The 12,566-nt window shown below is 39.9% G+C and overlaps 1 protein-coding gene across 1 annotated transcript in view; it reads right to left on the reverse strand.

The window, feature by feature from the left end:
* Positions 1-4,510: 4,510 nt before the first annotated feature.
* Positions 4,511-12,566, reverse strand: part of LOC306979765 (guanine nucleotide-binding protein G(i) subunit alpha-2-like) — a 47,323-nt gene continuing 39,267 nt past the window's right edge. Inside the window, exons 5-9 of the mRNA XM_079578883.1 lie at positions 9,017-9,145; positions 8,086-8,215; positions 7,504-7,657; positions 6,210-6,418; positions 4,511-5,393 (exon numbers count right to left, since the gene is read on the reverse strand). Of these exons, the coding sequence (XP_079435009.1) occupies positions 6,228-6,418; positions 7,504-7,657; positions 8,086-8,215; positions 9,017-9,145 (604 nt within the window). The 3' untranslated portion in view covers positions 4,511-5,393; positions 6,210-6,227. The remainder of the gene's footprint in view (positions 5,394-6,209; positions 6,419-7,503; positions 7,658-8,085; positions 8,216-9,016; positions 9,146-12,566) is intronic.

Raw genomic sequence — 12,566 nt, forward strand, 5'->3', positions numbered from 1 at the left:
ATGGAGGGACAATTTTCTTCATTGACAAAACACCAAGGGCTGAAACTCACAATTGTAGCCCAAAGTACAGCACCTTTTCTCTACAAATATAAGTTTTGCACATAATATATGACCTGATGCAGTGTTTTGGTGGGAAATGTGAAAATATTGACAGTATTTTCCATATTTTAGGGTCCTTTTCACATATTTGGTCTCTGATTTATGAATAAATGTTTCTTCAAAATTCTCTTGGGGGCCAAAGGTTTTTTGCTGAAGGGCCGAATTGGACCCCCGGGCCTGACGTTGCCTACCCCAGGCCTATAATGTACCGTCTCTATAATGTGAATGTGTGCCAATTCAACAAGAAGCCTGAGGGCCAACAAAAATGCCCTCGAGGCTGCACATGGGGCTCCCCTGATATAGATCAAATCCATACGAGCATTGTGTTTTGGGAACTGAAAAGTGGTGGTAATTCTATTTACAAAAGTGAATACAGAATAAGTCACAGCTTCTCAAACTGTTCAGATTCAGATTTCATTTATTCAGACATTTACACATTTTCCAGATAAGGAGAGGAAATGTTTATGGAATGGAATGGGCTGAGGCTGAAGCTTGTTGTACTCAGGGTCATCTGTAATCTTGTCTTAATTCTTTAGTAATATACATTTAATAGTATGGCTGGGTATCGATTCAGATTTCCCAGATTTAATTACATTTTATTCACTTCTAGGGCCCAATGCGATTCGATTCAATTTGATTGCTTTTGGATTAGTTATGGACATAATGCAGTACCACGTTTACTCGGCTATGGAAGACATTCTCAGGAGGACTACTGCTGCAAATAGTAAAAACTAACTCTAACTTGGTGCATTAGTGAATAATATGAATATTTAAATTAGGTTAACCATGCAGCCTACTTTTCATTAAACATGACCTTTCCAAAACAAAAGTGCAAGAAGTCACAGGCACTGTTATGGGAAAAAGACGTATTAAAATGATCAAATTAAAACAAAACAAAAAATGTTCTATTAAACCCAATCCTATTTCAAGGAACAGGCCACCACTTTTACATACTGAGATATGTTCTTACATGAGCTTAGACGAGTTGATACGTACCTGTCTGGTCTTTGTGTGTGCCCTCAGTCATGTAAAATGATGTTGTTAGCATTTGGCCTCTCCCAGCATTTTCCTATAGCTCCAAACTGGGGTGAAGTTGGAAGCGATAAAGCCTATCCTTGATCAAAGTATAGAATCTAAAATAAGCAATATATTAAAAAGCATCATCACACACATAGGGCTGCACAATTAGGGAAAAATAGTGGCATTCTTCCCACAAGCATTGCAACTGTAGATCAGGCAGGTGAACTAAAACCATGATGATTTAAGAACTGCTGAAATTTATGCAACAATCAAAAGACCCAGTGGAAAGCACATATGTTTTGTTGTTGATATTGCACCTCCTCAAAGCCTGCATTGTGCTTGTTGTCTTTGCAGCCCTCATGACATACTCATGCTCAGATTATTGGACACCCATTAAAACATATTACGCTAGTCAACTGTATATATCCTCATATGGCAGGCGGGCATGTTGTCAGTCAAACAAAAAGTAAAGGTGTAAAATAACAGATTGGCAGGAAATGTAATCAGAAATACAGTCCCCCATCCAACCCACTGGAGAGTAAAATCCCTGTAAATGTAACTAAGGACTGATTGCACAACAGACCCAGTTCTACTCAAGAACAAGTCTTATACATGTAAATGACCGCACTCAGCAGCAGTCGTTTAGACCGGGTTTGACCTGTGGCTCATCCAACTGGTGCCATGGAGCAATAGCCTCCATCTGAATGTGTAAACAAGGCCGGAGCAGGTCTGGAGCGCGTTGATGAATGTATGCATGAGTGAATGAATGGCGGCCATGTAAATGCTAAGGGTCTCGCCTGCAGCTGATGGTCAGTCGTTCATGTGCAGATGATGTGACGTTAACATAGAGGGGGGGCTGCCTACATGTCCAAACCTGCATTAAGAGTGGACACATCATTAAGTTAAGTGTGGACAAAAGATACTATAGTTACATTACTTTGGCCATGCTTAATAGAGAGTTACCCTATTGTTCATACCAAGTGTTCCAAATACAAAACAGTTGGTCAACCGGCCAGTCTCTAAAATGAATGCAGATTTTAATATATAGAAATAAGTATCCTAATAAATATAGGATTGTGCTCTCTTAGTGCTTAAGTGTGTCATTGATATAGTGAGCGTATACAGGTGCTCGTCATATAACTAGAATATCATGAAAAAGTGCATTTACTTCTGTTCAACTTAAACTGTGAAACTAATATATGATAGACTCACTACATGCAAAGTGAAATATGTATAGCCGTTTTTTGTTATAATTGAGATTATTATGGCTCAGCTTGTGAAACCCCTAAATTAAAAATCTCAGAAAATGTGAATATTTTAAAAATGGACTGTAAGACAAAATCATCAACATTATAACAAACAAAGGCTTGACATTATGTCACTTTGCATGTAAAAAGTCTATAATAGTTTCACATTTAAAGTTGAATTACAGAAACAAATGAACTGAAGACGAGCACCTGTATTGAACAACTAAATATGTGCTGCCTTCAGGGCCGAGATGAGTGGTTGTAAAGCATGGAGCGCCTCCTGGTGGACAGACCAGGGCCCACTTTGATTCTCTTTTTTTTAATCGTTTTAATGTTTTATGGTTTATTCAAGTAATCTTTCTTTCTTTCTTTCTTTCTTTCTTTCTTTCTTTCTTTCTTTCTTTCTTTCTTTCTTTCTTTCTTTCTTTCTTTCTTTCTTTCTTTCTTTCTTTCTTTCTTTCTTTCTTTCTTTCTTTCTTTCTTTCTTTCTTTCTTTCTTTCTTTCTCTCTTTCGTGTTTAGTGGAAACTCTTGTTTATGTACGAAGGAGCATTGTAGTCAATGAATTTTTTTTTTTCCGTTTTCCGAATTATTTTTTCCCCACAGTGTATTATCTCGTAATTACGAGATATATTTTCCGTTTTCCGAATTAAAAGTATTTTTTTCGAATACTTTTTCCTCAGTACAATCTCATAATTACGAGATAATCCACTGAGAAAAAAAAGTAATTCTGAAAACGGATTTTTTTTTTTTTTCACTGACTACAATGCTCCTTCGTATTTATGAAATGTGCTATAGAAATACAGTTGGATTGTATATAAAGGTGGACAGCAGAAAGAGGAGGCGGTTTAAGAAACAGCAATTACGACACGTAATCTGCAGTTAACTGAGCTTGAACTAATGAAGGACTAGTTTGATATTTATTGGGATCTGGCAACCTCAATCTGCTGTCTGCCTTTGTTTTTTGCGAATGTAGTGAGTGAGTGGTTGGTGATGGTCGGAGGAGCCGATGGCGCAGACCGGTTGCCTTTCTTCCGTCGGTCTACCCTAGGGCAGTTGTGGCTACAATAGTAGCTTGCCACCACCAAGTATGACATGAATGAATAGTTCAATGTAAAGCGTATTGGAGTGTCCAGAAAAGCGCTAGGCTATATAAAACCAATGCATTATTGTTATGATTATTTTGTAATTGTGAATATTCTGATTTTACAATCATTTTAATTTGCTTACATTCAGCAACATGGGCAATGTCTATGAAATACTTACACATCATACGTTTTGACTACGCACCATTGACAGTATATTTAGAATCCACTGTCAATGCTACGCACTACAACTGCTGTTCAACCGGAACCAGATCACAATAGTAGTAACGGCGCAGCCACTAGAGGGCGCCTGCGACATGTCAATTAGTTTTTTCTATTGACCAAAGTCTCAAGCGGTCCCGTTTATTATGATAGATCCATGAGCGGTCCTCTCATAGAATTGATATAAATGTACTTCCCTGGGTAGTGGTTTAACCCCTTAACCCCCACCTGAACCGGTTTGGCTTTACCCAAACAAATCTAAAAGCTTCTTGGAAAAAGCTTCAAAACAGTGACGAGACGAAATGAAAACGCAACAAAAATGTGACGAAAGAGCGACAAAAGTCCGACGGAAGTGACAGAAAATCAACGAAAGAACTAAGAACAAAATGGGCGCCAAAAAAAAAAACAGCAGCAAAAACGCAATTAGGCTAAGTGACAAAAAAAGGCGAAAATGACGATGAAAACGCAACAAAAACAAAAAAGCGACAAAAATGGAAAATGTGACAACAAACACAAGCCGCAAACAAACAATTAAGTGACAACAAAGTCACAAAACACCAGCAAAAAAGTGACAAAAGAACTACAAAATGGGCACCAACACAGTAAGAAGTCCAACTGGAGAAATGCGCTTGGTTAAGGACGGGGTTAAGAGGTAGTAGTAAGATAGTAGTAGTAGTAGTAGTAGTATAGTAGTAGTAGTAGTAGTAGTAGTAGTAGTAGTAGTAGTAGTAGTTGTAGCCTATCTTGTGACAACAGTGAAACAATACTGGTGTAGGTAATAGGGTTTTATTTCTTGAAGGCAGGCAATACTTTTTCTTTTGAATTACGACTAACACAGTAATTCAAAAATGTTCACATAATTTTGAGTAGAAAATAGATTAATAATATTTGAGGAAATGCCATATATGTCAAGTAATGTACAGCAGTGACAAAGCATTTTTAATACATGATCAGAAGTCTATGTACAAAGCATGTCCGCAACAACACAATGAGAATAAACAACTAAACGACTTCAGGTGATCTCTAGTTTTATTTAAATTAACTCATAAATGACTTTGAAGCATGTAATATTTATCAAAAAAAGAAAAAAACACTAACCTTTTTTTTTTCTGAATTAGGCTTTGTCTCATTAATATTCACTATATACTGTACTGACGCTAAAGGCAGACAAATGGAAGAAAAACATATCGGCAAACAGTAGGTCGGACGGTAATACATAGGAGTCATTGTAAACTAAACTGCAACAGACATGGGGGGGAAAAAATAATAAAAATACAAATTCTGCACACTTCAAATATTCAACAATTTCCCAAGATTTCTGGCACAAATCTTAAATATTTGTTTTTTTTATTTTATTGGAATGTTGGATCACTTCTGCAGCAAAAGGCTCTTACTATCGCCAACATGCGCAATCACTTTCCGTAAACAGTATATAAAAACATAGATTTCACTCATGCCTGTGCTTCGTCTTTTCTTAAAAAAAAAAGAAAACATGATTAAAAGTTGAGTAATTTGCACATCAAGGTACTGTATATAAAAACATCTCTTTAGCGCCCTCGCGTGAAATGCAGAAGTAAAATAGAAGGTAATCGATAAATGCTCGCGGTGCAGGATCGGCCTCAGTCTCTTTCAGGAAAAAAAAAAAAAGAAGAAGAAGAAAAAAAAAAAGGAGATCGGAGCCAGTGCACGGGTTCCCCTTCACTATCGACTGTTCAAGTAATCTGAAAGACAGCAGAGGAAGCGGGAAAATGTTACGCAAAGGAAAATCAATTATTGCTACAGCTTATTATTACTCATCAACATAACAAAAACGTCTTATGAAAACTAAACAGGTACCTGACATGAATCATTGTTGTGTGGGAAAAACATGACTGTTCAGTAGAGCTGATAAAGTGGAAATAAACTATAAACCGATAATGTTCCGCAGATAAGCGGATAGATAATCTGATATATGCCGTTTTTGGGGGAGTATTTTTTGATAAAATGAGCCTGAAAAGGTCATTTACTCCACCGCATACTGAGCCGCTCACTCTTCAGACACGTAATGGGAAGCGTGAACATTCAGTAGTTTTGAGTTGTAAAGACAGGATGTTTTTTGCAGATATTTGATAAGAATGTCAAACACACCTATATCACAATCTTACACTTTGTAGGTTAGAAAATGCGATGTTGATCTAAAATGGCCCCATAAGCCCCTCTCACCCCAAGAAATAAAAAAACTAATGAAAATCAAGGGGTGAGGAAAGCCTTTCCTGGATACGTAGGACCTCAGGAGGAGCTTTTTGGGAGAATACCCAATGGTGAAGATCCAAATATTACTCAAAGATGCGCTGGTGGCTCAAAATGTAACTCCAAGCAAGTTTTTGATAAGAGGAGAACATTGCACAATGATAAAAATCTCTACAAAGTGGATTTTGGGTAATACCAGCCCTTTCAGTTTTGTTACGTCTAATGTAGCTTGTAATAATGTTCCAGACTGACTGACAGAACCACATTTGTGGCAGTAGTTTGTGGACTTGCTTGTATCTATGCCTCACCTGTCCTTCTGTGCAGAGCTAGAAGAGCCCGCAGTCCTTCAGGTTGTTCTTGATGATGACGTCGGTGACGGCGTCAAACACAAACTGCACGTTCTTGGTGTCTGTGGCGCAGGTGAAGTGAGGGTAGATCTCCTTGGTGTCCTTCCTCCGGTTCAGGTCCACAAACTTGGTCTGGATGTAGGCCTGGGCATCCTCGTACGTGTTTGAGCCTGGGCACAATGAGCAGGTGGTTATTTCACAATGGAAGTACTGCTTAAGACAGTCTAAGATGATAAATATACACAACTGTTTCGTTAGAATTTTGTAATTTGATATAGTTATCTGATTGCATGTATATTGTAGATAATGTCATGACTCATCTAGAAACTTGCCTTAGTCATTTTGTACATTAAAACAATTATATAGAAGATTATTAATTCCAATTTTTAATTTCCAATGTTCCAATGCCAAAAGAAAGAAATGATTCAAAAATATAGGCTGAAGAATTAAAAACAACAACAAAATTGGAAAATAAATAATATGATTCAAATAATTAGTTTAAAAGTTTAGCACTGAGGATCATTGGATTTTTATTTTAAAAAAACACTTGAAGAATGAATATCAGAACTGGCATTGTTTGGGTGGAAAAAAGATGTTTTCTTAAAGGAGCTATACCTGATTTTACCTCTAGAAATGGTGGGGAAAACAGCGTGGATCAAATGATAAAACATTTGTTTACATTTTATGCACTTTCAGGCTATTTTTCTAGCATTTATGTGAAAGTGACTCTGAAAAGAGTTGTGAAATGTGCCTATACACTTGTCCCTTTAAAGAATTTGGATGCTACAAATATATTAGGAAAGTTACAAATGAGTTTGCACCACAGCTAACATTTGAATTTAGCGGCTTCCCCTTTCATTGTTTGCAATGAAAAAAAATCAGGTATAAGGCCTTTAATGTTATTTATAGCTTTACTTATTGAATTTCTTAACTCCCGCCTGAACCGAGCACATTTTCTCCAGTTCAGCATTACCCAAATCTGACAAGAAGCGGCATAAGAGCGACAAAAGCATGCCAGAATAGCAACAAAAACACAAAGAAAGGGACAAAAACACGACAAAAACGCTAAAAAAAGATGTGAAGTCGCAGAAAAAATGACCATCAGTTTGTAGGTCTTAGCTTTCAAATGAGGCGTCACACTGGCCCAAGCTCTCAAGTCAGGAAGCCTTTAGATTTGGGTGCTGCTGAAGTGGAGAAAAGGCACCAGTGTGAGGGCCGGCGTTTGTATTTCGAGTGTCTATAAGCCCAACTTTACCTGTGTACTCGGGGAAGCAGATGGTCAGAGGACTGTGCTGGATCTTCTGCTCGAACAGGTCTTTCTTATTGAGGAACAGGATGATGGAGGTCTCCGTGAACCACTTGTTGTTGCAGATGGAGTCGAACAGCTTCATGCTCTCGTGCATACGATTCTGCAACAGGACACACGCCAGCTTAAAGGGGCTGGATGCAAGTTGGCCAGTTTATACTCACTACTGCCGCCACAGGCCATATGTGTAACTGCATCTTCTATATTAAGCCTGTGCATGAATTCGGGCTGAAGTGACAGCTTTTTGAGTGACAGTGCAGGATTTTAGAGGCAGTTGTGGTGAACTGGGCTCATCCTACACATAAGGACATGGCTGGAACAGGTAAGGGGAGGAAAATACTTAATTTTAACATTTTTAAACTCCATATAGTCCCTTTAACATTGATTTGCATGAACAATTTTGAGGGCAAATGTATCATCTCAACCCAAACACATTTCACTACAGCGCCTCGACTGCAATCCACGTTTCCTATTGCACAATGCGTCGCGGTCACTTTTTTGTTTCTCGTCCGTTTCCCTTTGTCGACTCACCATCTCCTCGTCCTCTGCCAGCACCAGGTCATAGGCGCTCATGGCCACACAGAAGATGATGGCTGTGACTCCTTCAAAACAATGGATCCACTTCTTTCTCTCTGACCGCTGCCCGCCCACATCAAACATCCTGGAGGACAAAAAAATAGCGTGCTTTAGGGAACAACATGACAACAACATCTCTTCAAAGTGGCCAAGATTTGGAAAGCTCATGAGAAAAAAACAATACAAGTTGCTGTACATGTTCTGTTTTAGGCTCTGTAAGGGAGAAAGTCCGTGTTAGTGTGCGGAAATCATCAGGAAAAAAAACCTTTACAAATGTTCCCTGCCCCCTCCGCACCGGTAAACAAATTAAAGTAGGAAAAGTGCAGACTCTCCATATGACGTGGTTTGGCCTTTGCAGGTGGAGACGGCTGAGTAAGCGTAACACTTTGCAGCGGTGACATACTTCAAAGTGTTTGGGACCTCCTCCTAAACGCCGCTTACTCTGGATAAATGCGACTGAGCGTTCCAAGTGACTGCTGAAGCTAAACACGGGCCGAGAGTACGTGTGAGTTATATCCGCAACCCGGGAGCTGGAGACAGGACTATAGCAGGCAAGACAAACTGCAGGCGCATAGTTCTAATTCCTGCGTCCCAATAAAGAGAAAGGGATGGCTTTGAAAATGGGCAAATATTTGGAAGTGACGATCAGATAAAGGAATACCGCTGTGAAATGCGATGCAGATAAGGATCACTGGGTTTGGTGAGACACAAAAGGGTTCTATATTCAGAGGATTTGAGAGATTTTCTTGGATATTTGACACGACCAGAGCTAAAGCGGAAAGTCACACAAAACAAGAGCGATAGGAACATTCAGTCTCTGCTAATGCACATCGTGGAACCTTTATGTTTATGTTTTCTTCTGTCCCCGACACAACTGCGTCCTTACTTGAAGTGCAGGTCCTTGAAGGTGAAGTGCGTCTCCACGATGCCTGTGGTCTTCACTCTGGTCCTCAGAACGTCCTGCTGCGTGGGGATGTAGTCGGCTCTGGATATCCGCTCCAGGTCGTTCAGGTAACTAAACACAAACAGAGAAGGGGACGGAAAAGTTGAAAAATTAAGAAGAGAGATGTACTTCACAAGGAGCATTCAGTGCAGACAAAAGAAACAATAAAAAAATGTAATCGAAATTCTAGAAATATAGATATGGTAGTGCTAATTGTGAACAACCTTAAATTGAATTGGTATTTGATTGATAGCAACAAGAATATCACAAAAATGTGCAATTATGGACGTCTTCTGCTCACTCCTCCCCGTTTACCATAATGACCACGGCCGTGTGGGAATTCATGACGGATTTACAGACTCCGCCTCCCCAGCTCTGACAAAGCATGTTCCTAAAAGGGCATAAGGGCGGGATCTTCACCATAGACTCGGCCCTTGCGTGACGTGTAGCTCGCGCTGCTCTAATGTTAACAGTCCGAGCCTCATTAAAGTACGAGATTTCAAAAATTCATATTACGAAAACCAGTCTGGTTTCATATAATGTGATTAACCCAGCGTTATCTCAGGAGGAATATCTAGCCTAGTCTAGTGTTGAAAAAATTGAAACCAGGCTTTAAAGCAGTTTTTAATGTGTCTAAAGTCCAATGCTTTTCAATGGGGACCTAGTGGCGATATGGAGGTACTACAGCAATGGCGGAGCAATGGCGGCCCCCACGTTCGTGGTCAAAAAGCAGAGCAGCCAGCAGCCATTGGTTGCAGTTTTTTACTCTTTAATTGTCCATGAGAGTAAATACTACGCTGACAGAAAAGACAAAGGGAGAGAGGGATATTGTACATCCAATTACACAATGGAGATTTTTTTTTTTTATTCAAACTTGGCTGTAAATACTGTTTAAGTGGCGCTAGCCCGCAGTTAGCTTTGCCTGTTTATCTATTAGCTTCTTCTTCGTGATTCTATTAGTGTGTATTGAGTCTCCCCATAGGCAGGACAGTTGCAAGTGTGGTTTTCTGGTCAGAGACACCAGGGGGAGATGAAAGACCCCCCAATCATCCTATTAACACTTGTAATGCCCCCACAGGGACTACGAAAAGGATTTATTAAGGTAAACAAGTTACTTAGTTCTGCTTTAAGATCTTATTGATGATGGGAGAGTGTGACCACTGCCCCAAGCCTTCTTCAGCACATCCCAAATATTCTTAATGGGGTTAAGATCTCAACTCTGTTGTGGCCAATCCATGTGTAAAAATGATGTCTCGTGCTCCCTGAACCACTCTTTCACAATGTGAGCCCGATGAATCCTGGCATTGTCATCCTGGAATACGGATGTGGGCAGCCTCGCTTCGGTCAGTCTACCCCAGGGGAAACTGTGGCTACAAATGTAGCTTACCACCATCAGCGTGGAGTGAATGAACCCCCCTTCCCTTTCATGTGTGACTTGTGTCATATGAAAAGCGCTATACAAATAAGATTCCCTTCCCTCATTCTTTGGGCTCATTAATGTTGCTGAACTTGGATCTGACGAACTGCAGCGACCCCAGATCATAACAGTTACTTAACTGCAGGTAGGGACAGTCAGGCTGGGTCCAAATAGCAAGGGAAGACAAAATTAAAGGGAAATAAAAAACAAACAGTGGAAAACACATACTGTAAAAGACGCCATTTGTCTTTGAGCATAAAGATAATTCCAATTGTATCAGATGAGACTCATGAGAAAGACAATGACAGTTTTCTGGAAATGGGCAATTGGTTTGTTATCGATGCATCAATTGTCTATCAGTGAAACGGAGCACAGTCTCACAGAAAGACAGAGAATGTCTATTGTATGTTCAGTATATTTTACTTTGAATCATTTTTCCCCATATTGGCATATTTCAACTTACAAATTAAATCCATGATGTGAGCGGGCTTTTCTTTCTGTGCATTTCCCCCTCACAAAAGCTGCCAACTCTGCAGTTTATTCCTCTGCAATCATGTTTTGCCAAATTGTGCAGCGCTGTAAGTCAGCCATTATTAAGAGAGCATTGGGCACTTTCCTGGGAAGAACCCGCGTTACCTCAGCTTCAGTCCGGTGTCAGGTTCAAGTCTTGTTTCAAGCAAAAATCATTGCAGCGGATTCACAATAAGCTGTCTGTTTTCTCTGGGTTCCTGTTACACCTCATCCCTGTGGCTGGGAATACATCTCGCCTGCAGGTTGTGTGCTTTTGACACAGTTAGACAAGCTTTTCTACCTGATTATGAATCTGTATCACAGCACACAGCTAGAGAGAGAGACAGAGAGTATCCGCCTTATTCCTGGGGTCGCTCATGTACAAACGATGATGGGGCAATTTCCGGTGAGATGCCGGAAGTCGCGCTGAGCCATTGGTTTCCAGGGCGAGTTTTCCTTTCACACAGCTGTATATTTCAACATTTCATGATGATTTTCTAAACAATCGACCATTTAAAAAGATGTCCTCGCGCCGCTCAGGAACATGTCTCGCTGTTCGTGGTTGAATTAAAAAACAGAGAAAGTGACATTTTTGGCCTTGGAACATGCTCCTGACTTAAGTTAAACGGCAACATTTTACATTTCTTGGTTTTGGAAAGAGCATTCCAACTATTTTCTGATCGTTTTTGAGTAAAACCTTTGACCTTCGTTAACAGATGTAGCTCAGTTTAATCTGCGTGGATATTTCATCAACACGAAACAAAAAGTGTTTTTATGCAGACAATCCATTCTCGAAGCCTAAAGTACCACATCTGTGTCAAGTCTTTGTGGATATCTTCTAATTCTGCGATCTTTCACTGAGGTTAAGTGGAGAAAACTTGACCAACACCCCCCAAGGGTCAGAAAACTCTTCGACGGTGCCGTTTTCCGTCATATGTTTATTGTGAGCAGCTAATCGCGGCTCGTAGTTTGGTTTCAGCCGTGACAGCTCGTGTTCCCTGTGAGGAAGCTGGCCACGAGGGGTCGAAATGGGCAGGCAGACTGACAAGTAGATCGTACCAAGCATTTATTTTGCAAGACAAGAGGAACTTCTCTGACACACAGATGTCGCACACAAAATGGCACCCCAGTGACTAGAACAGTCAGCTTTTATACCTCGCCTAATGGGAAAAGACCACTAGCTCAATGGGTAAGTTCCACATGCAAGTTCAGCAGGCAAGCTTTTAACATTTGACCTAAAATGAAGTAGTGTTTCATCCAAAACGATTAGTGTTCAAATCAAATGAATAAAGACAAACTACAAACCAAAATCATACACAAAGGAAACTCAAAGCAAAGGTTTAAACCAGTTTCCCCCTGCCACATGGTTCAGCCTGAGATTTTAAAATGGTCGACACAGACCACGCCCCTTTCCTTTGTTCCCACCAGGTAGTACAGGTAAATTTGTATACTGAATAAATAAACAAACCAAACAGACAATGTGAAATAATTATTAACTTATACATGAATCTGAGGGTTATTGCTAGCTGGTGTATATTGCAAATGAGACAAACAAAGCAAGGTGTC

The sequence above is a fragment of the Gobius niger genome (assembly GCF_951799975.1).
Source record: "Gobius niger genome assembly, chromosome: 20".
In the NCBI taxonomy this organism is placed as follows: domain Eukaryota; kingdom Metazoa; phylum Chordata; class Actinopteri; order Gobiiformes; family Gobiidae; genus Gobius; species Gobius niger.